We start from the raw sequence: 27092 nt of genomic DNA, 5'->3' as shown, positions 1-27092 counted from the left end.
TGGCCCTCTGAAAAGTGAGGAGGCGCTGCCAGCACGAGGCGGAAAACGGCGGGAAGAACGCAGCTGGCAGCGCCGCGTGCCCGAGGGGACGGCGCTTGGGCACCACGAGGGACCACAGCGCCCCCAGCGCCCCGTGGGCACGCCCCGTCGCAGACGGCTCCCCTCGCCGGCGGGCGGTTGGGGCGCGGCCGCCAGAGGGCGCTTTGCACCAGCGCGGCGCGGGCGGAGGCGGAGCGAGGCGGGGCGCGGCCCGGCATGCAGCGCGGCGCCGTTTGAATGGCGCAGGCTGTGGGCGCTGGCTCCCGGCTGTAGCTTCCTGTGGCAGTCTCTCCTGTCGGCGTGGGCCGTCCGGTACCATGAGCGGCAGGTGAGCGCGGCCGCGAGGGCCGCCGCATCGGGAGGGCTGGCTGCGGGGGGTCCCTCGCGGCAGGGCCCCTCCTCGTCCCGGGGCGCGCCCAGAGCGCTGCGAGACGGCCGGGGAGGGGCCGCGGCCGGGCCTTCCGCGGGCGGCTCTCCGGGGCCGCTCGCTCGGGCCCGGCGCGGGGCGCCTCGCCAAGGCCCGGGAGCTGTGGGCGGGCCGCCGCGGCACGCAGGTGGGAGCGGGGCCGCCCTGCCGAGCTTCAGGGCCCTGGCGGCCTCCCCGCCGGTCTCGGCCGTGCGGGGCTCAGCGGGCGGCCTTGCGTCGGCTCAATCGGGGCTCCGCTTCGTCCTTTTTCTGAAACGACGGCGTCAACTCAGAGTCGAAACCGGCGTGTGCTCCCGTAGGCAGGCGGCGGGAGCGCGGCAGGGTTGTAGTGCTGCCCGGGGAGGATAATAGCAGGGGCGAGGCCTGCTGACTGGGCTCTGCGCCCTGGGTGTGACAGATGCCTTATTGCAGTGGGAAGGAGAGGGAGGGAACAAGACATCTTCATTTGCTTCAGGAGCCTGAGTTAATTGCTTTCTTAAAAAGACTTCAGATCTCTTCTTCTGTTGTGTTGGAGCAGCTTGGCTTGTCGTTCAGTGTAGACCTAACAAACTCTGAAGAGTGAAACCAGTTAGAGAGACTGTGTGATAGTCTTAGCAGGCTTTTGTTGTCGTTTTAGTAACGTGCTATGCTTTGAAGCAAGGATGAGTCCATTATTTGCTTAAAAACTGCTTCTTTTTAGAAAATGAATGTTGCCTTTCTCACTGCCTTGGTTTTTGTATTTCCCATTGTGTAGCTGCAGACAGAGAAGGACAAGAAGGGTGAGCCCTGCTGGGAGAATTAAGTGTAGCAGATGGCAGATGAGTGACTCTTGGTCCTTGCTGGGTGGAAGAAAACAAATTGTTTTAGTTTAAAGCTGTTACTTCATTATTAATCAGTGCATATAACTTTGACTAAAATGTCAGTAACCTCACTTCAACTGAATTCAAGTTAGCTTTGTTTTTAATTCCTAGGCTTTATAATTGAGAACACTTACTACATTTTAAGAATAGTATTAATAGCTGTCATTATAGGAATATGTTTACGTACATGAATATCCTGTCTTGTAGTGTTACAGTAGTTTATGTGAACTGCGTCCATAAGTTTTGCAGCTTTTCTTTTTGATGCATTTCAGTTAGAATAATAAGGATATCTTTTACTTAAAAGGATCTGTATCTTGATCCTATGGTAAGGGCCTTGAGTTTGATTTAGGTAAGATCTTTTTAGATGCTCTCAGCATCTCATCATCAAAAGACACGCAGGGTGACATTAAGTGTAATGTGCAATGCCATGTGATCTCAAGCCTTGAAGTATGGGTGCAGGCTGCTTTCAGCCTCGTGGGGCTGCGTGGGCACCTGCAACTCCATTAGGGTTGGAAGGGAAGTAGTTGCAGTGCACCTTTCTCAGAATTTGAGTTTAAAATTCTTGCTACACATTGGGGTTAAACAGAAAATAAGAAAAAAGCATTTGTTTTTTATGGGTGATTTCTTAAAGCTTATTGACAGTCTTGATGTGAGAGCTTCAATGTATTTGAGCTCTGTTTCCTATCTAACAGCTGTCAGATAATGTTAACAATAGAGGTTTTCCAGCCTTGCTATTCCTGGGGTGTTAATAGGTGAAAATCAACAGGTAAAAAAAATCCTTTTCTCATTGGAGGACTACTTCTAGAATTCTACTTTTCAGCACTATTTAAATTTTAACATGCCTTTAAATTTTACTTTCTCATGCAGAACATAGTGTGGCACTTTTACTTCTCCTACCTTTCCTGGAAGAAATATTTTCCTAGGAATGAGATGTTCAGTTATCAGACTGTGTAAGGGAGCTCTCTGCCCCATGCCTGGGTTCATCCTCCCCGAGCTTCATTGAACTCTGACTTGTGGTCACTTCCAAAGCTTCCTTACGATTGTTTATGACAGCAGGCCCTGAACAGACTCCAGGTCTGTGTAGTAGGAAGCTGAGCTTGAAAAATTGTAGCAACGTTAACTTGTCATTCAAGTAGTATTTCTTTACTGCAGATTGAGCTGATGTTAATTTTTTCCAAATAAGTCACTTCAGATTGAAAGAAAGGACCTAACGGGTACATCTGGCTGAAATTTGTGCCCAGTTGATGTGTAAGACTTGTCTTAGTGTTGCACAGAAACTTTGCATTGATGATAATTCAAGGTTTTGAGGAATGTATTTCTTAAGATAATTCAGTACGTAGCACTCAGTGAGCAGTAATTACACAGAAAAATCTGTTTCATAATGAAAGTGTGTGGAAGGATGGACAATCAAGAGACAGATGGAATCTGTAGTATTTGTCAGTCGGCCTCAGAATGGAAGGAAATGATGCCAGGTTTACTCAGTCTTCTACCTTGTAAGATAGCACTAATTTACTTTTCTAGACAAATTACCTTTTGGAAGTAAATTTGGAATAACCATTATTGGAGATTTCCCATAAGCCTTTTCCATCAGATAATAATTAGTAAAATTACTTGCTCCTTCCTGGCTCTGTGCTGTGTGCCAGCTTCAAATGCCTTCAGATCTGGCACCTCCTCTCTGTGCAGAGTAACAATTAATTAACTTTCCCAGCTTGTTGAAATAAGGATTGATGTTGTCATCCTTGAGAATGCGCTCTTGATATAACGTGAGGGGTGGGGGAGAAACCCCAGGACATCTGTGATGGCTGATGTATGTGGAATGCTGTAGGAAAAAGGAGCTGTAAAGAATTCTGGCAGTGGATGGGATGAATGACTCTTTTGGAGGATATCGCAGATGGCTGAAATAGAACTACTTCACGTTTGCTTTGCTGTCATGCGAAGTACACGAGTCTGTGCGCTGTAAGAAATTCATGTTATGTTAAAACATGTGAAGGTTACGTAGCATGCAAGGCAAGGTTTGTCCCCTTCTGGGGGCCATGCCCAGAATGTTGGCCGATGGGAGGGAGTGGCTGTGTTTGTTAATACTTGCCTTTGACAGCTACGCACTTGGAAGCCATTTAGTGCTGCTTTCCTTTCTGTGACTCTGGTGTGATTTTAGGTGTGTTGCAGCTGGGTTAGATCAGAGGTTTGTGGGGGTATTTTTTATTTAAATAATCAGTGCAGTATTAGAGCTGCTAGGAGAACTTTGTCAAGGTAACATGTAGTGACTGGGTAAGGATAACCTGACTTCCCATTAAATGTGGTTGCTGTTACACTAGTCCTTCTGTTTCCTGAAAACTGAGGAGAAAGAGGGGAGGAAGGATTGTCATCTGCTTAGTAAAGCCCTTTGTAGAAGGGAGAAAATGGGTGGAATGGGGGTCTCTCAACATAATGAACTTGTGTGTTTCTGCTTAGATTTTCAATTGTCACAAAGTATGCTGCAGAATAGTTCAAGCTTGTATGTCTAAGGGCTACGGCAGAGCTGAAGAGACTTCATTTTATCCTTAGTTTATTTTTTAAATTGTGTAAAGCAGAGGAGTTACATTAGCCTTAAGAAATTCTATTTGTTCCAAGCAACCTGCTATATTGTTAGCTGCGCTCGTCATGACAGAATTGTCAGAAATTCATGAAGTTAAGGTATAAGTTGCTCCATCTGGTACAAAAAAGATCTAGTGTCATTTTTTATATTCTCCATACGTATCAAAAAATAGCAGTGGATGGCAGTGTCTGTTCTGGAGTGTATCTGATACTTCTCTTGACTGCTTCAATTTCCCGTAAAGACCCTCTGACTCCCAAGTGTACACATCTCTAATTGCTGATCAATGATCCTTATGGAGCACTGAGCAATCTGAGAGATCTTAAGCAAACTGTCATATATTCACGTTTTATTGTGGGTGGTAATTATTAGTTTGCAGGCTGTAGTTCTGTTTGTGAACCCAGAATTTCCTTGCACCTGTGGACATGGATGCTTTGCTCTACGTTCACCCCTAATCTTCAATTCTGGTTATTGTTCATCACGGTTCTTCTTTAATTTGCCATTAAACCCTCATCTTTAGTTTCTGGTATAACCTGGTATTGCCAGCAGCCTTCATTTATCCCCTTCATGAGGCACTGTATGAATGTTTCAAACTGCACAGTTTTTCTGCAGAATTCCAGCAGTATTCACTGTGCGAGCTGCTCAGACCACTTATTACCATTAGGTATTTCTCCATGCAGAAACTTTCTTTCATCAATGGATTGCTTAATTTCTCAAGAGACCTCAGTGAGGGACTTCTGGAAGCTTTTTTGGCATCCCAGGTGTGATCTGTCCTTTAGCTCTCCTATATCCCATACTGTACTACTTTCTGTGAACGTGCATCATGTGCTCTGAGGATGCCATTAATTTTTCAGAGCGGGACTCAGTGAGGTTGACTCTTTCACAAGACATTATTTGTATCTACTAATTCGATTCTTAATTGCATTGTTTACCAATTTGTGCAACAGAGATGTCACTGAACCTTCCTTAAGGCCATCTTTAAATACTGACTGTATTTTCCTTTAGGCACACTGGCATCTCTACAGGAGAGGTTCTGTATCTCTTTTAATAACACAGCTATTTCTTCCTAGGTTCATGTAACTTTTGGATGTACGCCATCCATTTCTGCGGGTCTGTTGTTGTTCATTTTACTCCTGTTCACTGCTGCTACTTTGTCTTTAGATACCCCCAACAAAACAAGTTAAACTTGAGAGACCACCCTAAGCTGTAGGACAGTGAGCGCAGGTGTGAGGCTTTTACTTCACTAGACATTATTTTGCATCTGAACATCAGTCGGCCCTTTTGGATTTCTGTTCCTGGCCTCTAAAGTGGGAGTCTGCAATCTTACATTCTTTTCCTGTTTCAGCTGGAGGCTTCATGCTTTCTCATCACATTTTAGTAGAGTGTGTAATCCTTTTCACTTTTCTCTTTTGGGCACATCCAGCTTTATGTAGAAAACTTATCTTTTCAGTTCAGATATTTTGACTCAACCTTAAGAGACTGACTGTAATACTGAAGCCAGATATACTAAACCAGGATTCTTTGTTAAGATGTTTTTCTCACCTTGTGCTGTTTTCCACTTTTAACTAGAATGCATTCCAGTTTGACAGTGTTGTTTTATACATTAGGAATCAACTTCTTTCTTTGCATGGAGGAGGAGGGAATATGAGATGGTTTATTAAACAGGCAAGTAAGAAGTCACTGTTCTGGGCAGAATTGTAAGCTGTCACTGTCACAGCGATAGTTGCAAAAATGATTCTTCAGGACCTGAAGTTAAGGACCTTCTTAGATCTGGCAAGCTGATTCTGTGGGATTTAACTTCAGTTGTAGTTGGTCCTCCCTGTTCTTCTGGTGTGCTACAGAAAACCACGTGCCAGTATATACATACAGATCATGTGTAGAATAGTTTTGGTTTTGTTTTGTTTTTTTAATACCCAGGCAATATAGCAAGGAGAAGCTGTGGGAGGGTATTGCCAACCACCTAAGGGGAGTTATCTAACACTTTCTTTTTTAAAATTCTGATTAAGCTTGCCCTATTCCTGAAAAATATGAAGTATTTTTATTTCCCTGTCTTTCCTCATTTGGAAACAATTGAGAGCAACTATGTTTCATTAGATAGCAGATGAAATAGATTTGGAGAATTCTCATGAGATGTTTGTCTTATCTTTTACATGAATTCTTGCCTGTATAGTGCTCTAGAGTGCAGGTGTACTGAACTGATCTGTAAACAAGATCCATATTTCTTGGGGGTGGAGAAAAGTAATTTTTTGCTTTTTGTGGGAAACTGAAAGTGGGAATTTTCAAGTGCCTGTCAGGGTGGCACTAATAAGACTTCTAGCTAATGTTTGCTGAACAGTGATGTCTTGATTTATTTATATAATTGAATATCTTGCAAATATTTGAACTATTTTAACGGAATTTGCTAGTTGCGTTTGAAGAAAGCTGATGGAATGTTTTACAATATATGACCTGAGTTGATCTTTCCCTTGAAAATAGGGATCTGAGAGATTATGGCATCTGAAGCTCACAATGCTAAAAAACAGAAAGTATTGCTTATTGAAGGTCGTCCTGTTGATCTCCCCAGAAAAAGAATCTCTTCTTCCACTAAAAAGATCATGAAGGAGGTAAGGAATTTGCATCTTTCAACGATATTAAAGTAAATATTCAAACAGAGGTTTATAGCTTTGCCCAGTCTAGGACTGGAGACATAGTGGTGGTGAGTGTGTTTTGTGCTTAGATGTAGAAAAGAACAGCGATTGTATTATGAGAATGGCACGCTCAGGGATTACACGTATGTATCATGTTGTCCATTTGAGCAGCAGATACCAATTTGGTTCTGTTCCTCTTCTGTCCTGTGGTCTCATCAGAAAAAGTTCTAGGTTAGGAATTGTATTGTCAAAAAATTTTCCCTTGTCAAGAGATGGTGGGGTAGGAGAAACAGTTCTTAAAACATTGAATTTTACTATAAAAATAAACATTTAGAAATTGATATTCAAATTGTTGCTTAATTTTTAAGGATTTTATGTATCTGTATGGTATAACTCAAATGGATTTTGTTAGTTCTTTATGATATTAATGTTCTTTGCAGCCTCGTTGTTATCAGGATGCTTATTTTTCCTGTTAGTGCATCTAGGATAATCAAGCTGATTCTACCAACATCAGCCTTCATTTTTTTTGTTGTTGTGCCTTGGAGAAATAATTGCTGCTGCCATCTTTCCTAGCATCTGCTAACCTGCTGTATTGTTGCAATTAAATTTTTATCAGAGATGGGTAATATTACTTTTTTATATTAGTCACAGTTTTTAGTTCTCTGTCAGTCTCTGATGTCACAATCCTACCTATTCCAAAGGCACCACAAACCTTTAGTTGATAGTGGTGTCACAAGGACAGCTATATGTCTGTATATCACTGTGAAATAATTTACAGAAGTGCTACTGTAGCTGTGCATCAATGAAATAGAAAAGGTGGCTGGGAGGGAATCTGCAGTAAATTTAGTCCTTGAAAAAGCAGTGATACTGTTTGAGTCTTTTTAGTAATAGCCTGATCATCTTTATTCCCTTTCTCCCAGGATAAGAAATCTCCAAAACAGCTGGCTTCATACACAAACAGGTAGGAGAGTCTTGCTGTTTAGAGTCTGAAGTTTCAGGAGGGAGTGAAGCAGGGAGGAAGAAGCAATTTAGTTTTATTACAACACCCAAACTGTCACAATAAAAATGGTAACTGTACTGACAGTGTTTGTTATTTGTCCATTTCTGTAATGAGTTTATTTTTAAAAAAGCAGAAGAACAATATTGGTGGTAGATCTTGTTTCTGATAACCCGGGTGTCATAAGGCTATGTACTGAGGGTAAAATGCTGAAGTAGCCTGTAAGTGTAATGCTGAATTCATAATGATACATATTAGATTAATACAAAGTATTGACTTAGGTGTAGAATTACCTTTACTGAAATATTCATGTGTTTTTGCAGAATAACAGTTGGAAAAACGGTGACCAGTCCCCTGTTTCTCTTCAAAGCAGTACATTGTAAAAGAAAAGTCTATAGTTACACTGCAAAGCCTTGTTATAAGAAGAAACAGTTCCCTAAATCAAGGGGCTGTAACATGGCAAATAAAGAAAATGAACTAGCTTGTGCAGGGAATCTGCCAGCAAAACTGAATGATGGTCGTACACACTTGCTGAATTCTAGTGACTCTGGCTCATCTCAAACAGAAGGCCCCTCTTCCAAATATAGTGCATTTTTTTCAGAGGTAAGTTGAGCTTAAAGAAATCTGAGTTCAACATAAGTATTTTTAGTAGTTTTTAAGCAGTTAGCTGTGAAAGTTTTATCAAATAGATTAGTTTTCTTAACATACAGATTGGCTCACTTTGTGATTTGCAGTCTTTATTTTTTGATAGACAAAGATTTAGTTGCCAACAGTAGTAGTTCTGCCACTTTATCAGCACAAACTTAGATCTGACATGAAGCACCAAGTGAAAAATATTGTTTTGTCTGGGTTAGATTTCATGACTTAAGATAAGTGGCCTCATTTGCTTTTAAGGTGTTATTGTATGGCTGGAAATAAGCTGGTGAGGTTGGATGGGACTGTTTTTAATAGCGTTAGCTTGGTGTCAATGACGGCAACTTAAGTTATTACATAAGACTGTTCTTACAGAGATTACTTAAGGAAACTCAGATACTTGTGGAGCTTTTGAAACTGGCTACAATGTCAGATTGCTGTGAAGTATATGTGTTTTGTGACAGAGTTTTCCATGTCCTTTTCTTTTGAGGTTTTCCTTTCAGTGTAGATGTTTTAGACACTTGCAGGCCTCCCTAGGTAACAAAGTGCATCATGGCAGAAAGCATGACATATAAGACTGTTACCAATCTGTCTCTTCATGGCAGCCTCTACTTACAGTTCCATGAAGAGAGTGCTCTGGAGGTTACAAATTGGTGGTACCCTTAAACACCATTTAAATCAATGGCTTCAAAGAGTGAGTGGCAAAAAAGCTTGAATGGAGATGCTGCGTGATGGAGAAGGATTAAGAAATTGTGGAATTATAGAATGGTTTGAGCTGGAAGGGACCTTAAAGATCCTCCATTTTCAACAGCCCTGACATAGTCAGGACACCTTTCCCTAGATCAGTTTGCCCAGAGTCCCATCCAGCCAGGCTTCAAGCACCTTCAGGGATGGCATATCTGCAGCTTCTATGGGCAGTTTGTTCCAATGCTTTACCATACTCGTAGTAAAGAATTTTTTCCTAATATCTAATGTAAACCTACCCTTCTACTTAAGAAACCATTACCTTCTTGTCCTATCACTATACTACATGATCAAGTCTCTCCCCATCTTTCTTGTAGGCTCCGTTTACATTGACCTTCTTAAGGTTTCCCCAAAGCCTTCTCTTCTGAAGCCTGATCAGTCAAAACTCCATCAGCCTGTCCTCTCAGGGAAAATATTCCAGCCCTCTGATCATCTACATTTCCCTCCTCTGGACCTGTTCCAACAGCTCTGTGTTGCTCTTGTGCAGAGGGTCCCAGAGCTGGGTGCGTTACTGCAAATTGGGCCACATGAGAGCAGAGTAGAAGGGATCAATCACCTCCCTCAAACTGCTGGCCATGCTTCTTTTGATGCAGCACAGGAGTTATGATGGACTGCCTGGGCTGTGAACTCATGCTGCTGGCTTATATTCAATATTCTCAAATTGATAAGCATCTAAACAAGCACTTCTCAAAGTTGGTGAGACTTATAGGTTAATGCTTATGAGTGCTCTAATTATTAGATATCTCAATTCAGGTGTTTACCTAAAATCTGCAGAAATAAGGTTTGCAGAGTAGAAGGTCTGTTGGTGTCTGGTTCTAAGGCTATTATTAGGAAAACTTCTACTAATCATACCAGGTGGTAAAATTGATTTTCATATACTCCAGCATTGCCATACTGAAGCAGCTTATTGTGTCATTGCTGACTACTTAACTTGCAGTAAATTTCTTCTGTATTCTTAAAAACATACAGGTTTCTCAGGACCATGAAACCATGGCTCAAGTTCTTTTTAGCAGGAATCTGCGGCTGAATGTCGCTTTAACCTTTTGGAGAAGGAGAAGTATAGGTGAACTGGTAGCCTACCTAGTGAGGTAAATTTCTTTCTGTCTTCCTCTGTATTCTTAAAGTGTAGCAAAAACCAAATATGATGCAGGATTTCCTTAAATCTTGTAAATAAGCAATAATTACTTATTAATGGAAACATAGTTGAACCTATGTTCAACTAGTGATACTTGTTTTATCTTCCATGTTTCTAGGATACACGATCTTGGAGTTGTAGTAGACTGCCTTCCTGTGCTTACAAACAGGTACAAACAGAAAGTGGGACATGTGAATATACTATACCCACAGTGAATTTCTGGCACTTCTGAAACACCTTGTTTTGTTGTGTTTTTTTGTTGTTTTTTTTTAAGTTTACAGGAAGAAAAACCATATATTTCAGTTGGCTGCTGTGTAGATCTTCTGCCTTTAGTGAAATCACTACTTAAAAGCAAATATGAAGAGTAAGTATCAATTTCAGATGTCTAAATGCTCTTCTTTCCTATGTTTTGCCCATGTATTTAAAGATGTTTTGTCCTCTGTCTCATCTTCCTTTCCACCAACCCTGCCTTTCTTGGGGTAACACCTACCTAAAGGAACTTCCATGTGAGCCCTCATATTGTTTTTAATAACATTCAGAGGTTTAAATTAAGAAAAAAAAAAAAAACAAACTTCTGCAGGGTTAAGAACCATGGGGGGGGGGGGGGGGGGGGAAAGTTGCTTTTTGACATCATGTAGATACAGTCATTCTAAACAGTAAAGCACAAGGGCAGCAAGGTTTCAGCATGTCCGGTAACACAAAATCAATAAAACTTTCAGGTATAAGATAAATAATCTCTTACTACTTTTTAAGAGGAACTTTAGTTTACAACTTAGAAAATGAGAACATAGGCAATTGTCTAAAACAGAATTCGTCTAGGTTTGTCTTGCAAGACAGAAGGTGTGTTGCTTTCTAAGTTGCATTCTTGTATGAAGGTATTAGCTGACCCGTGGATGTTTGAATTGTGTCAAATATGTTATTGCAGATATGTGATAGTTGGTCTTAACTGGCTTCAAGCTGTAATTAAAAGGTGGTGGTCAGAACTATCTGCGCATAAAGAGAGGGCAGAGGACGGGTGAGTATAGTGTTGGAAAAACATTTAAATATTACTGTAGTTTATTTCATCTCAGAATCACTATTAATAATGATCAACAGGAGCACACCTTTTTATAAAAAGGAAAAAATGATGCTTATAATTTGAAAGTTTAAAGGCATTTAATTTCTTGACTTGTCAAGTCATGGGTGGTGTATGAAAATTTGCTAAAAGATTATCATTCTTGTATTTCTTTTAATTTCCAACAAATAAATAATATAGTCATTGGGGCAGTAAGTACTGCAGAAGTAAAATTTATGAGTTTAAATTAAAACTAAAGCTATATAAAGTATTAAACACTGTTTCAAGCAAAATATGGGGAACTGTAGTATATATGTTAAAAACTATTATTTGTTGTTTTTCAGAAATATGATTATTTTAAAACAACAATTAAGTGAATTATGGGAACAAGAAAATCATCTTACTCTGGTTCCAGGATATACTGGTAATATAGCAAAGGTAATCCAGTTACAGCTGTTGAATAATAAGTACAGCTCTACCATTTATACATGTAGTCCTCCTCTTACTGGACACTATTTATTTTGAACTATTGAAGGCTAGAACTGTATCAGCTGTTAGAGTATTTTTCATCAGTGCTCAAGTATATTCCACAGTCCTTAGAAATCTGAAGTTCTAGTAGTGTGGTTTAGAATGTTGATGGTTTGGTTTTTTTAAATCTTTTTTGTCCTTTATAAAGTATCTTCTTAGTGGAGTTTAATAAAATAGTAAATAGTGATAAACCTTAGAATGTTCAAAAAAAGGGATTTAGTAGACTGTGAAGGGCAGATGTATTCATTGAAATCTGCAGTACCTCATCTGTGTGTGATGCAGCAGATTCTCAGTTTGGCAGTGGTATTAGCATTTGCATGTTAAGTGACCAGGATAAGTGGCAACATTCTGAATTCTAAATCTTCTGTCTTAGTACTTAGAAAATAGTGATTTTGTGGAGAGCAGAAGAGTGGCTCCATGTGAAGTGAATGCCCTCTTTGCTTTTCTTGGCATACTTAGAGTATCAGTACTATGTGTGATGTCTGATAAATACATGATTTGCTGTGAGTGGTACTCATCTAATCTAAAGGTAGTTTTTTAAGGCTGGGCACCAATGATTTAAACTGAGCAAGAAACCTCCCTCCCTGGCAGGGAATGAGCCAGGACATATAGCAGCCATTTGGTTAGAGTAAACTTGAAAAGAACTTAGAGATTGCCTGTTTTATTTATATGTGTAGGAGCTTTGTTGAATCTCCAATTACTTAGAATCTTACAGTGATACAGAATTTGTTGCATTGGTGTATCAAGCCAATAAGTTTCTTACCCTTCTGGGACTGCTCTGTTTCCCTGTCTGGAATTTTGGTGTCTCTACAGGGCTAATTACAGACTTCTTACAGAGTCTCAGAGAGCTGGTATGCAGAAGAATCAACTAACTCTCTACCGGTAGAGCAGTGGGAGCTTTTAATATAGATTGCCCGGTTATTCTGATGGATCAGAATACAGCTAGCCTCAGGTTTTCCTCTACGATTCTTTCTGTTCTGTTGCCTCCTTCTTAAGGTTCACCAGGATGTTTGTGACCAAGGGCACCTGAACAAGTCAGGAGCAAAGGAACAGTATAAGAATGTTGGAGGGATGTAGGTTGGGTAGGAAGACTCTTGAAAATATCTCATATACATAATTTCACTGAATGATGGTAGTTTTGTATCCCGCCATTGTTCATGAGGGGAGCAAAGAAATGCCAAGTTGATGGCTTCAGGTAATTAGTCCCACTGTGTTCATAAACATAGTATTAACAATTGTTTTTGAAAACATGAGCAAAAAAAAAAGAAACAATCCTTATCTTGTAGATATTCTGAAATTTGCCCTAGTCTTAGTTCTTTCATTATGGTCCTGATTGATTAACCTGTCTCAGACATATAGTTGGTATTACAATAGTAGGTAGTGTGACAAACACTTTGTCTCCTCTTTTCTTCCTTCTAGGATGTAAATGCTTATTTATTACAACTGTGCTGACACGATTGAGAAATGATGTGCTTATGTGGTGAAACAATCCCCTAAAATGTTCCTGAAATACATACTGTTTCTGAAAGCCTTCTGAGAATTATTGGTGGAAGAGAACTGAACTGTCAAGCTGTTTAATAAAACCACTAACGAAATCCTAAGAATCTACTTCACATTGAAGTGGAAAAATGTCTAGTAGGAGCAACTTTTACTTCAGTGAGGTGAAAGTGCACTATGAAAACTGTATGCCTTTGCTGCATTTGGGATTCATTCATAAGTGTTCACTGTTTTCCTACAGCATTGCATAAAAAGATGAATTCAACTGGTTCTGCCATCTTGTCTGACTGACATTAATAAAGAACCAACGAGAGCAATCGGCATTAAGAGCTTTTAAGTGTTTATTTACAAGAACTCCAAAATGCACAACTATCTTCCAACTATTAAAGACAATTCTGAAATACTCAATTATTTCTTTGTTTTAATTAAAACTAAAGACAGTTTTTGTTTGCACTATTGAAAAAGTATACAACAAAAATGCCTTAATTACTAGTGTTTGAAAGAGCCAATGTGTTGAGATGTAAGTAGCTATTGTATGTTCAGATTCTGATGAAAAACTGCTACGAAAGTCAGGGTTTCACACTGCGTAGTTGTTCTTGAAACATTGCACATACACAAAAATACATGTAAGACAAATAATATAAACAACTGAAGTTAAGCTTGGAGAAACAGTTATTACAAATGTGAACAGAATGGTGAATATACCTGACAAATGTTTTTATATTGTATGTGGATTTCTAACATGATATCTTGTTCTGTATCATTTAAACTACAAGCAAATAAGTAAATATATTAAATGTATCTACTGTTTTCTGCTCCGGTTCATAAAATTAATTTCTGGGACAACTTCTTTCACAGTACTTCTATTGTAGTTATTTATATCTATTATTTGTGAAATGTTTACAGCCAGACAAGGCCATTGTTATTCAAGTCACATCCTTCATATTCTACCTCCTTTAAGAAACTGACAAATAGTTTTGCAGAATCAGCCAGTTACTAACCTGATTTAATGATGTCAAAAAAAAACCCAAACACAAAAGCATTGAAAAAAACTATCAACTTTTTCCTCTTCTACTGCTGTGCTTTGCTATTTTAATTTGAAAGCTATACAATAGCAGCTCTGAGGGAGTTTATATTTTTAGTCTTGCTTCCATGTTTTTATCTTCTGGTGGGGAAGCGTGCTTTTCCAATTTAAAGCATATGAAGTGCCAGTTTTTCACTTAAAAATACAACACCAAATCTGCTTTCTAAAAATCAGAAAAAAGAATGATCAGGTACTTGGAGGGGTTATCTTCATTAGCATTAAATGAATGCACTTTTACTGTGATGTCGGGCAAAAAGAATAGTGTGTTTTGTGTTGGTCTGTGTTTTGTTTTTTTTTTTACTTTGCAGGTGAAACAAATGAGATTTGAACTCAAGTAGCGGTCAACAACTTTAGGCCTCCTGTTACTTCATTTGTAGTTTGTATTTTACTTATACGTCATTATTGCTGGTTTCTGACAATCAATTAGAAATCTGTCATCAGAACCTGGTGCTCTTTGGTTGTTAGAATACTCTTTAAACCAGCAAATGTTTTGTGCTACAGGCCATCAACTACAGGGAAGAATGTCTGAGACATCCCAAGATTGAAACTTTCACTGGGACAATCTCCTGAGATATACATAGTGCAACATAGCTAGAATTATGTGTAACTAGAGGTATTTCACACTGCAAAGTTTCTTGAGGCAGAACTTAGTGTTTCTAAGAATGTTTTTTCTGTCAAGTGAAAATAGAACTACAACACAATAATGTTATTTTCTTTATTGTTCTTTGGAGCACTGAAATGTAAAGCTAACGAAAGCCTGTAAAGTAACTGCTGGAGCTCTTAGATGGCTCCTCAAGGAGCATACTGTAAAGGTGGTGGAAACGCAACACATTTTTTTAATTTCTCCTGTTTTGTTTTTGTTTTTTTAATAGGTAAGTTGAAAAAATTCATGGCCATATAATTCAGGTACTACAAGAAATAATCACTAATTAAAATGAAATACTCCGCTATTCAAAAACTCAGCTTAATAATAGATATGAACATGTAGTCTTATACTGAATTTTGTGTATGGCCATGGATTTAACAATATATAACCGTGGATGGTGCTTCTTTTAAATGGCAAGATAAGATTGTCTTTAGGATGATTATTGTTGAGTAATAACATAATGCGTTATTTTTTAACTGCCAAAAGTTGTATTTTGACAGCATCAATAATACAATATTAAACATGAAGCCATTAGTATCTGTGCCTTATTTAAAATGATCTTATTTGTTCAGAAAGCTTTTCCTTAAAGAGTGAACTGGGACTCCCCCCTCCCCTAAACTGAAGTTACAGAAGCTTTCTGGGAAATTGCAATTTAAAATGTTTAAGTATTAGATAAATATTTATTTTAAAAAAACAAACATATGTACTGTAACCACCAGAGTTTAGGCAGTAATGAAGAAAGGAGATTGAAACAGCTACCCCATTAATGAGCTGGGTATGAAGAAGCTAGGATGACTTAACCACTATGTACAAACCTGCGTGGAAGGAGTTGCACCTGTTTTTTAGTGAAGAGTATTTTGCAGTGGAACATCCTATCACAGGTAGGTGCTGCAGTTCGAAGCTATATAGTAATGCTGACAAGTCATTAGTGGTTATTAAAAAATTAGCATTCACTTTGCAGGAGATTATCTTCAGGAGACAGACATAATTTAAGTCATCTTAAGGTAAGGGAATAGGCAAGGCAAAAAGGCAAAAAAAAAACAACACCAAAAACATCATTCCATGTTGTCAACTGTGGCATCAGTCTCATTACTTTATTTTGTGTATCCTTAAGTAACTTGTACTTTATTTTTCTGGTATCTTAGGTAAATTTTGTACTTTATGTATTGCATTGAAGAGCAATACAATTTTTGCTAGTATCAGGGTTTTTGTTTTTTTCTTGAATAAGTGGATGTTCTTGTATGTAAGAAATTTTGCATAAGAAAGATTCATCTTGCATCTTAGATGTAGTTGCTTTACAATGAATAAATCTTGATAGATCTTCTAGTGTTACAGAAGACTAGATATATGGAGATCTGCAGCTGTATTTTGTCTCCCATCTTCTGGTGCAAAGGGAAACAGTCATGGCTCAGGCAGCTATTTGAAAGTACAGAGCAATGCAAATCACACTACCGGTGTGAAGTTCCTCCAGCCTCTGAACAGTGCGAGTTCTTCAGTTTATGAAGGCACTTGGTTCTTGCATGGGGAACTGACGTTAAATTGATGTTCCATTAGAGGAGGGGGAAAAAAAGCAGCTCTTAATAGCCTCTTTAAATGTCAGACATGGTTAAATATCTGTCTTCAGTCTACTTTCCTACATACGACAGTAATTGCAGGCTACAACTAAAGAACCACTGAGAATAATGTGAGCATGCTTTAATCCATTGTTTTAATTCCCTGTTGTTTTGTTTTCTGCATTGGAATGAGACTAAACGTAAGTATTTGTCTCCACATGTTCATCCCATTCATTCATTTCTCAGTATTTAATAATGTTATTTCTTTCTCTTTGTAGTCTAAATATACTATATCTGCTGTTGAGTTGAGGGAGGGTGAAAGTTGACAAAATAAAGGTAAGACTATTTGAAAGCTACTGTTAAAACTTTCCCTCTTAAACTTTCAACACAAACTATTAATATCTGCTAATTGAAGTGGACATTCGTGGCTATGTGCTTGAGTCTGAAATTGATTTTTCACTCTAAATAACCATAGCTGCAGGGTGGTTGTTTTGTGTTTGGTTTTTTTTCAACGAAGGACAAAGCTGTACTCTGATACTAACCTGTAATATGTGGACAGGGCTATGGTACTGTCACTTAAAGTAGAAATGTCCACACAGACTTGAACTACTGCAGGCCTACAGTATTTTTGCTTCCGTAATGGTGATTGTTTTGTAGTGCATCTCTTTATGTAGACTTTAACGATGTAATTGATGACTTCAGAATGAGGTCTGTTGGTTTCAAGTTGAATGTGGCACATACTTGTTTCTGATCGACACTGATCCCTACTTTAATTCAGACCTGGAGTGATGTGAGGTAAATAGACACCAGTAGTCAGTTGCCCCATTTCAACACCTGTGTGTTACTGTAACAAGAAGCAAGAAAGCAATTTTTATGTTTTCCAACAGTTAATATGTTTATGTCCAAGATGCTGTTCTGTGAATGTCAGAAGGAGACTGTTCTCTACATGCTTGGCTTGAAATAAACAAAGCTAATAGATCTCACAGAGGTTGCAACCATTTTGACTGTTACTTTTTGTGAGCACTGTATGTATTGTGAAACTACTAAATATCAAGATAGCAGGCAGCCTTGGAATGCAACACTACTGAGGGTGTGTTAGAATAAATACACACCCTAGCATCATATTTTAATGTGAGCTGTAAACAGTTTGAAATCTCTCTTGTAATTTAGGTAGATGGTTCTTTTCCAAGTTGTATTTTATCAGTGTAGTTTCATTTTCAAAAAGTCAGAATTACGTTTGGCTCTTGCAGTTGTTTTCAGATGTGTCACGGATTGAAAGCCATAGTCAAACAGTTTATTAAGTATCTTGGCATCAGAAAAATAGCCAGTATTTTGTGGTAACAGGCTTTAATTGTGTTGTTCCACTGTTTTAAGCGAGATATCTCTTATGTGTATTTTTAAATGTATCTAAATATTTCCTGTAAGTGCAGTTTTTTAGAGAAGACTAGAGGAGGACTGCCACTTCCAGAGAAATGTTTGGATCTAAATAAAGAAGTTGCCCAGATCCTCTTTCTCCTAACAACTGGCTCTATTGCATTGCCATTGAGTTGTGTTGCCACGTGTGGACAAACTGTGCAGTTTCCTATTTGGTCTAGGTAAGAATAGAATGATGGTGCTGGAAGGCTGAAGTCCTAACTCCTGGTGCTAAGAAACCAAAAGCTACTTCTTTGCTGATGGAACTTCTTCAATGAATGCAGGAAGGAACAGCTTGCATGTCTTATGTGGAGAGCACAAATAACTTTTCTTTTTATCTCTGCTTATAGTATTTGGTCTGGCCAGTAGGCTTAGTTGTATTTGTTTAAAATAGCATTAAGTTTCTGAATGAAAAAGAGGAGGAAAAAATGCTTGAATTTCATTAGTGTGACTGTGTGCCAACTAATGCTCCAGCTGGAGGAAAGAAGTAAATAACATTGTCAGGGTGTTATAAAGTATGACAGGCGTTGGTTTCATTGTACTAGCAGTGACCAGATTTTATTTTGAGTGTTAGAAGATTCTTGCCGTTGGCAATGAAGTAGTAAAGTAAAGCAACACTGGAAAGTAACTGACCAGATCTATTCTCTGTCTGAAAGCCTGGCTTTTTAATTGACTGAAGTTGGTAATTATTGTCAAGAGTTATTTCTGGAGTAATTCTATACCAACAGCAAGTATTAGCATTAAGTATAAGCTGGGTAGTTAGTTGTCCTGCCCACTAGTCTCCTGCTGCTAGGAGTTCTGCTGAAACTGTGTACTGCCCTTAGAATAGGGGACTGTTTGGTTTTAAACACGTTACAAAAATTCTGTCTGCCTGTCAAGGGTGCCTGTGCTAGTTGAAGATTCAGCTTTGATGTAGGAAGTGTTTCTAGTCCTGTGTGACTAATTCCATTACAGTGAGGCACTTGAAGAGGTAAGGTTGGAGACTTTGTGCACACAGAGCGGTCTTGTTTCTTCCCACATGCTGCTCTTCCACCCCACTGACGTGTTGGAGCACATCTGCTTGGCAGAGTTCCCTTGTCACTTACCCAAGTGAGAAGAAAATGTCTTCATGTTTGGTACGCCTTGTTTCCCAAGTGATGTATCTTGAGCCTTCCTGCTTCTTACTGTAAATCAAATCAGCTTAGAGCTGTTTAGCTGTGGAAAATATAGGGAATAGAGAAGAACAATACTTCTGATAACAAATATGTGAATGACATCACTTTGTGTATTCCTTGCGTTAATACTGAAGACACAGAAGGATGTGCATTAATATAATGCCTCTATCAACTACCAGGTTTAAGTCAAAGTTGTTCTATTAGGAGTGTGTGTGTGTGAATATAAATGGCATTCAAAAATAGACCCTTGACAAAATAGTAATTAAAAATACCCATAGTTCTGAATGCTTACAATTGGCAAACTGGTGGCTAGTTAGAGAAAAATCTTGCTGCACAATTGTGTGTGGTTTAGTTTAGGTTTGTTCTTTTTTTTTGTTTTTTGTTTTTTGTTTTTTTTTTTTGCTGTTTATCCACCTCATCTTCCTCCCTAAGTACAGGATATTAAACTCATTAGTATCTTGGATTCTCATTTTAGTGAGCTTATGCCTTTCGCTGTTTGACCCCGTGGAAAATGATCAGAGATGTAGTGAGGATGTGCTTAGCATTCTTTTTCACAGTATGCTGGGTAAGCGTGCCCATGGAGTCACTGCTGTGCAGAATTCTCTTTTATACTTTCCTGCAGTGTGTTTATATCTCTTCTGATGGTGTGTCCCTTAACATCTGTGAAGGGATTCTTTCCATCTCAACTCTTGATTTTAAATAGCAACATGTGTTATGCTTCATTGTTATGAGAAGCTAAATGCCTAAAAACTAACGCAAAAGCTAGAATTCCTTCATCTCCAGCACAAAGTTATGCTGTGGTCAGATGACAATAAATGCTGGCACCCTCTTTCCACTTAAAAAGAGACATTAGAATGTGCATCTGAGGGTTCCCCGAAATTAGCAGTCAGCTTTCTAGATTGCTTGACTGTATGGTGCGTGACCTCAGACTTCATTCTGCAGGGCTGTAAATAGGAGAACGCCCTTGGAGCCGTCTTCAGAACTGGCAGCTTGCTAACATTGACCTTCACCTTGGGGACTAACAAGGAGTATTCTTGCATTTCTGGATGCAAGCTTTGTACATATGTCTGATACTTTGGTCAGCCTGCCAATGGTTTTCTGCAAGGTCTGGAAAATGAGAGTTTAGCCTCAAGTCTGGTTTGGATTAAACAGTCCTGAAGTCAATAATTCTATCTCTGTGAAAGATGACAAGACCTCTTCCTCCACGAATCACCAAGTCTTAACTGTGATCTTGATAGATTTCCATATACAGAAATCTGTTTATTCACTGTTCTTGATATCCTCATTAACATTTTTTTTTTTCTGACAAAAGGATTGGTCTGTGGTTCCTTTGTAATATGCAGTTAATTATAATTAAAGTATGGAAAATAGTGTAGTTTTATAGGAAAGCATTTTTTTTTCCTTTACCCCTGAGATGCAACTCCAAGACTCAGCTGGCCTGGAATCTTAGAACTCAAACTGAATTTAATGGTCGGAAATAGTATCTTACCTGGTGTTCAGGAGGATCGGTCTTCTGATGAAGGTACTGTCTGTGTTGGCTTTGCAGCAATGTTGAATTTTACTATCACAGCAATGAGGGACATCACTGAGAAGAGGAAGAACTAACTTGGATGGCTCCAGTAAGCCCTACCTTTTGCTCCCACATTCAAGGTTGAGATAGTAGGAATATAAATAGTGATTTCTACCTTAGGGAGTGCCCTAAACAACAGCTGCTCTCTCATATCTCCCCTTTTTTCTTCTGGCACTGCCAGCAGTTAGCCATGCCAGGGCTCTGAGGTACATGGAGTGGCTGCAGCACAGCTGCCAGGTTTGCTGCTCATCAGTTTGCAGCTCTGTCAGAGCTTCACCCACACCATTGATTCTGCAAAGGAAGGAGACCCTACTGTTGAACCTTCATCAAGATTCCTTCCTGACGAAACTTCCCTTGGGAGATATTCCAGATTCCTATCTAATGCTGTGTCCATTATCCAGTACCTGTTTTTACCTTCTGTACTTGCCCCTTTGATGTCAAGGTGCCACTGTGTGCTTTCGTTTGCCAGCAGATTATTGTCGTCTTAAATTCACTCACTCAGATTTTTTAATCTCCGCACCTTTTTCCTGTCATAGAGACTGTTCAGCCAAATACCTGGCTGTGCAAAAACCTACATGCTAGTGTTCACTTGACCTCAAGCTCTATATGGCCTCTCTGGACCTTCTATTCCTATATGCTGCTGTCACTTAAAGGGCTAATTGTTTTCATCAGGCATCATGTTACTTTATTTTATGAAATCGTGGTTCTTAGGAATGAGAAGGTTGCTGAGGTATTTGTTTTGTTTGCTGAGTCCTCCCTTTCTTAAAAGAGGTGTGACCTGGGCCTGCAGTTTACTGATGTATACTTTTAAGAGTTTATTCTCCCATGATTCTTGCATGAACAAAGTAGTTCTGGTAATTATTTCTTTTTGCTTCTCCTTTCTAGTGCTTGCTACTTTCATGTGTCAGCATTCAAACACATATCCTCACAGTTGCGTATCTTACAATGCATATCTAAACTAACCACTGGATTTTCTGTCACCTCATGTTAAAGCCAATTGTAAGATGCTTTTCTGAATTTTTCAGGCTTAGGAGAAGGTAAGAGCTTTATATGTTTAATCTTGCAGCAATTTTTCTGTGGTTCAGTGTTGTATTATTTGCCTAAAATAGAAGTCCTAAAAGCAAAATCCAAAATTGAATTCATTACTCCTACTGTGTCTAGCAAGGCTTTATTGGCCCTGGATCTCACCAGATATACAGAGCTTCCCTGAGGAGCCTGTTGTCAAATACACTTAGAAATGATGAAAGCAAATAGCTAGAAAGAAGAGCAAGGGGCATTTGAAAGTGACTTATGCTACTGTTTTTTTTTCCCCCAAAATTTGCAAACCGTTATGCGGAATATAAAAAGTACCTGGTCTTACATAACTCAAATTATTAAAGAGAAGAAAAAGCCTCATAGCCACAAGATTTTATATTGCAACTGGAAGGATTTTCTATGCTAAGGTTTGTATTTTCAATCCAAGTGCATAATTTAGCTCATGCTACCTGATGAGGCTCTTATTTACCTCTTGCCTAAGATTGCCGCGGCTTTATTTAAATCACAAAGGAAACATCACAACTACTTGCAAAACTGCCAGTCAGCCTGCTTTAATGAAGCTATCGTTTAACGCATTGAATAGCAATGTAACAGCACATAGAAAATTAGCTTGTTTGTCATTGGCTAATGATAGATAATGCCTCTAATTCACCAGTGCTCATTTGAGCAGTTCTTTGAGGTAGTAACCAGTACTTGTCATGGAGAGGCTTCATTGGCTCTCATGACTCAGCGTTCCAGCCCACACAAATAGGAATGCACCTGAAACATAAACAGGATTCTTATTTCTTACAGTGCAACAGAAGTATAAAGTGCCTCCAGGTGACTTCCTTTAGCTAAACAGAGCTAAGATGTAAGCGTGGAAGACCAAAAGTTGTTTATTTTATTAAGATCTTTAAAATAGTTACAAGGATCACAGGCCAGTGAAATACAACAATAAAGTAAAACAATCTGTAGCTCTTTTTTAAGAGCTGAATTTCAGAGAGGCAGCAGCTGATAAGCTCCCTCAAGTATCAGCTGTGCTGACAAGGTTGTGTATGTCTGCATCAGCTATCTGCATTCTACAGAGATGGTGCTTGCAGGGCTACTTAAGGCCAAGAACTGCCATTCTCAGCTTCTTGGGAACTGCCAGAACATGTTCATAAAAGATTGCTTCTGTGGCTTGGGTGCTGCAGAATCGGTTCATCATTTCTGTGGTCAAGCTCTAGCAAGGTGAATTCAGAACCACTGTGATGTTGGGGAGTTTGTTTTAAGAATGAGTTGAAGGCTAAGCTTTGCTATTAAGGCTTTGTCCAATGAAGTGAGTGTGCAGGTTTTGAATATCTTCAGCTTGAAGTACAGAGGAAGGAATTCTGTTTGCTTTGTTGTGCTAAATTACCAATAGTGAAGGAAAGAAAGGAAAGAAAAAAAAACAACCAACAAAACCACTGATGGTTCTGCAAGGATTATGATAAACCTGCAGTATGGAGTGGCTGCCTCGTGGCATTATGTGAGTAGAATCCCAGTTGGGGGAGAGAGTGGGAAGCATGGAAGCATGGCGTTTAAAGCGCATTCCATTAAGCAAGGATTTTACACTGTTTTTATTTTTGGGAACTGAATGGAACGTGCCATTAGAGCAGTAAGTGAATGATTACAGGTGATATCCATACAAACCAGAGCTCAGGCATCTGAGCCCATGTGTAACATTGCTCCATGCAGAGCTGCTGCTTTTGCAGCCAGTTTAGCAGATGCTGTAGTTCTTGGACATCCTGCTTGCACAGTTTGTGCATAAATTCCACTTAAAAGAGATACGGGGATATGCTTTGTAGTAAATAGATGAGCACTTCAAAGCTCTATGAAAACAATTTGTGTTAGCATCATGTTACTCCCTACTTGCAAGAGAGGGTGTGGGACTTTTTTCGGCAGGAATTTTCCTAAATAAATTAAAAAAAAAAAAAAAAAAAAAAAGTTTAAAGCATTTTCCTCATACTTAATTTAATTTAATTTCTTCTTCTTCCACAGAATGAAGTCTGGGTTTGATCAATTGCAACCAGATAAAGTGGGATGTCATCTGGTGATTGGTGTCAATGCCAGCATTATGAAGAGTGTATGAAGTATTACTGTGTTTGTGCTCTCAGATGCCTATTACCAGAAAAGTGGACATAATGCTGGTGGAAGCCAGAAGTAGGGCCTGTGCAGTGTCATACCTTCGGAACAACATGAACGTTGTTGCTGAAGTCTACTCCTGGTAAATGTTTCTGGTGTAGCACTGTGAATTGCCAGTAGATGGCAGAATGATCCTGCTTTACAATATTCATAGGTAGGAATAATTCTTACAGAATATGCTACAGGATTTTTGTGAATTCTGTGTTTATTTACAATAAAGCTGATCGTGAAGGAGAAAGCTCAGTGAATGCATTAGCTGGCTGTGTCCTGCTGGGCCTAATGCTGATTGCTTCCACAGACACAGTTCTCTGATGCTCCGTTAGTGATGTTTTTGGTTTTCTTCGTTTGAAATAATGCAAATCTTTATCATCGAAAGACAATGTAACTGGTGTAGGTGTGGGTGTTCTGATGCACATCAACTTTTTATTTGTTTTTTAGACCAGTCACATCCGTGTCCTTGATTTCATACAGCATTTGTGAAACGGCACTGTTCTGGTATACTAGGCATGACCTCAATACCTGCACACCATCTGGAGGACTGACTCGGAGAACATGATAAGACAGTGGTAAGATGGCCACAGCTGCTTGTTTGCTGACAGCCATCAGCTCTGCCTGTGGCTGAATCACACAGTAAACAGGTTCTGGGCTGCTGCTGGCTGTGGTCCAGCGGATGTCCAGTGCATTAAAGTAAACCAGCATGAGTTATGGTATCTTGTTCATTTCCAAAAGCAAATTAAATATTAGTCGAAGAGTTATAAGTTTTATATAAATAAAAGTGTTCAGATAAGTTGCACTGAAATGTTTGAAGTTACATTGAAGTTTATGAAAATGCTTTGCTAATCCTGAACTACAAGCAAACTTGTATATATTAAGTTTTCCTAGTGTTCACATTGTGGAAAAAATCAGCACAAAAATAAGTTTTAAGTATAAAATCATTTTTCTCTTGGGTGAAGAAACTCTTTTGCTTTTTCTGTTCACCAAAATGCCGGAATACTCAATTGTTTCCAAACAGCTGCAGTGCTCCTGCATTGTGATGCACTCAGGGAGTTCAGAGGGATTTAATGCATCTTCTCTGCTTTTCTGTTAGTACATGAAAACAGAAGTGACAAGAACCTGGAGATACAGATTTCAGTATTATCAGTGTGATGGCATTACATTAGTCTAGACCTCCACTCTGCTCAGCCCATTAGGGATTCATCCATCTGGCTGACAGGTTTGCACAAACAGTGACAGCTGGTTGAATGAACCCAATCAGACAGAAGTGAGAATGTGCTTGTGAGCAGAGCAGAACCTATCAGGAATTTGCCAGTTTCTAAGTAGCTGTTAGTCAAATGAATCCATCAATGAGGAGACAGCTCTCAAACATGGAAGTCATTCTTGATTGCACTTTGAGGAGGCTGATGAAATGGTTCTGTTGCTTCAAAGTAAACTGAAGCTGTTGCTTGGCAGTTTTATCTGTCTTCTGATCAGGCATTCCCTTGGCATCAAGCTACAGACAGAACCTGGCTAATAGTGAAAATTCTTCCAGTAAGAAATAGAAAGTCTTCCAGATAAAGTGCTAAAAAAAGTAGTAGTTGGCTTTGATAGGTGTATACCTGAACATTTTCATTTATTTTATTTGTACTATGTTTTTGGGCTTCGATTCTTTTTACCTAGAAGGTAAACACCTACAACACCATGATACTAAAGCTTCTAATATAATTGTGTAATCCACTTAAATAAGATGCTAATATAGCTAGTCCTAATGAAAAAGTCAGTAATCCACCAAATGAATTCTTTTCTCAGTTGTGTACTCTTCAAAACATGGTGACCAGTATACCTGTATGAAGTACAGCTTCTAATATGCAAAGAAGTTCCACGGTGAGAGCAGGGAGACTGTTTGCTTAACTATGTGTATAAAAGTTTCATGCCCATACAGCTATTAGAAACTTTGGACTTATAAAAACAAAGATGTATCTGAAATCTGAGCTCAGGGAGAGTTTTCTTTGTGATGAATGGACAATAGAGAAGAGGCTAGTTAATGTGTCCGTTTGGTAGCTGGATGGCATGCAAGGAAGTTTCTTGGATTAGCTATTGTGAAAGAACCAATGTGGCTTAAAACTTAATTAACTGTACTGTCTATATTATAAAAATAAATCTTCTGGCTCTTTTTATTTGGTACTTACAAATCTATGGTTGATGAACTCCTTAAAACTGGGGGCCAGGAGCACTCTATGTGACATGAGAGCATCCCAATACACTCCCTAAGGGTATTTAAGTATCATTTCTCCAGTAACTCTGTATAAACATAGTAATGTGATATGTCAGTATGAAATGCTATCTTCTGCTGGTGTCACCCTGGAAATAGCACTCTGGCTTCCTATAACATGCTGCTGTTTGGTGATCTTATTTAGGTATCTGTTTCATTAACAAAGTGGGAAAAAAAGTGACTGCGAACTCTTACAACGCAGAGAAGCATTTTCTAGCACTGCTCATTTATAGAACATTAAGGTTTCCACCTCCAGAACTGCTGGTGTTTCAACTTTTGTGACTTTATCCAAGAGAAGAGCCCTATTCACCCTGTCCATCCAAAATAGAACAGCATGGCTCAAAAATAGTAATGGAGACATCGTTCACGTTATTCCACTCTCAGGGAGTGACACATGATTTCAGAATCCTGTTAGACAGATCAAAATGTTTTCATTCAGTATCAGCTGAGGGCTAGGGCTATGTTCATAACCTCCAAGCGTGCTTTAGTAGTTAAATAATATTTCTAATGAGTTCAGTAATTAACTCTGACGTTAAGTGACAGGTGAGGAGGCAGGTGTATGCGGCAGTGGGTACATGTGACATGACAGGATATATTAGATGGATGGGAAACGGGCAGGGCAGGTGTTACAGCCCTCTTGGTCTGGCACTGAACCTGCTCGTAGCACGCAGTAGCATTTCGTGCTGCTGCTCTGCCTGCAGGCTCCAGGGGAGCATCAGAAACAGCCTGCACTGATCTCATTAGGTTCAAAGGCGGCACTTCAGGCCAACGTTATTGACAGACTTTCCTGTTCTTTCACGTCTGTGCTCTCCGTTATCACTGGCAGATGACCTTATCTTGGAGGGGGGCTGGAAAAAGAAAACTCAGTTGCTGTGTTTCCCCAGCCGCGTGTCGCCGTGCCGCAGCCCGCCCTCTGGATGGGACGTACCGCCCCTCCCGCACTGCGGTGAAGTGGCCCCACGTGTGCGCAGCGCCTCCCAGCGGCAGAGCGGAGCGCTTCCGCTTGGCTCTGAATCGCGGGCGCGTAGCTCACGTTCCTATTGGCTAGTCTATATGACGCAAAATGCCGGCGCCTCACTCTACTATGCGCAAGCGCACGGCGCCCGACGCGTATTCTCGCGGCCCGCTGCGCACGCGTAGAGAGCTTGTCGCCGT

The 27092-nt window shown here is 39.5% G+C and overlaps 1 protein-coding gene across 1 annotated transcript; it reads left to right on the top strand.

Annotated features, from left to right (window-relative positions):
• Window positions 1-229: 229 nt before the first annotated feature.
• Window positions 230-15355, top strand: KATNBL1 (katanin regulatory subunit B1 like 1). The gene is made up of 10 exons (XM_072337623.1): window positions 230-367; window positions 6353-6480; window positions 7425-7465; window positions 7825-8104; window positions 9848-9966; window positions 10132-10182; window positions 10288-10377; window positions 10939-11028; window positions 11412-11505; window positions 13015-15355. Exons 2-10 carry the CDS (start codon window positions 6367-6369, stop codon window positions 13045-13047), a joined length of 912 nt encoding a protein of 303 aa, XP_072193724.1. The 5' UTR covers window positions 230-367; window positions 6353-6366; the 3' UTR covers window positions 13048-15355.
• Window positions 15356-27092: the final 11737 nt, after the last annotated feature.

Source organism: Excalfactoria chinensis, chromosome 5, assembly GCF_039878825.1.
Source record: "Excalfactoria chinensis isolate bCotChi1 chromosome 5, bCotChi1.hap2, whole genome shotgun sequence".
NCBI classification, from domain to species: Eukaryota; Metazoa; Chordata; class Aves; order Galliformes; family Phasianidae; genus Excalfactoria; species Excalfactoria chinensis.
This window is presented reverse-complemented; position numbering and strand designations above follow the sequence as displayed.

Excerpts from the sequence above, each read along its gene's own strand:
- KATNBL1 (XM_072337623.1), top strand. The coding sequence starts at position 6,367 with ATGGCATCTGAAGCTCACAATGCTAAAAAACAGAAAGTATTGCTTATT. Across the intron at positions 7,466-7,824 it reads CTGGCTTCATACACAAACAG|AATAACAGTTGGAAAAACGG; the intron begins GTAGGAGAGTCT and ends GTGTTTTTGCAG. Across the intron at positions 8,105-9,847 it reads ATAGTGCATTTTTTTCAGAG|GTTTCTCAGGACCATGAAAC; the intron begins GTAAGTTGAGCT and ends AAAAACATACAG.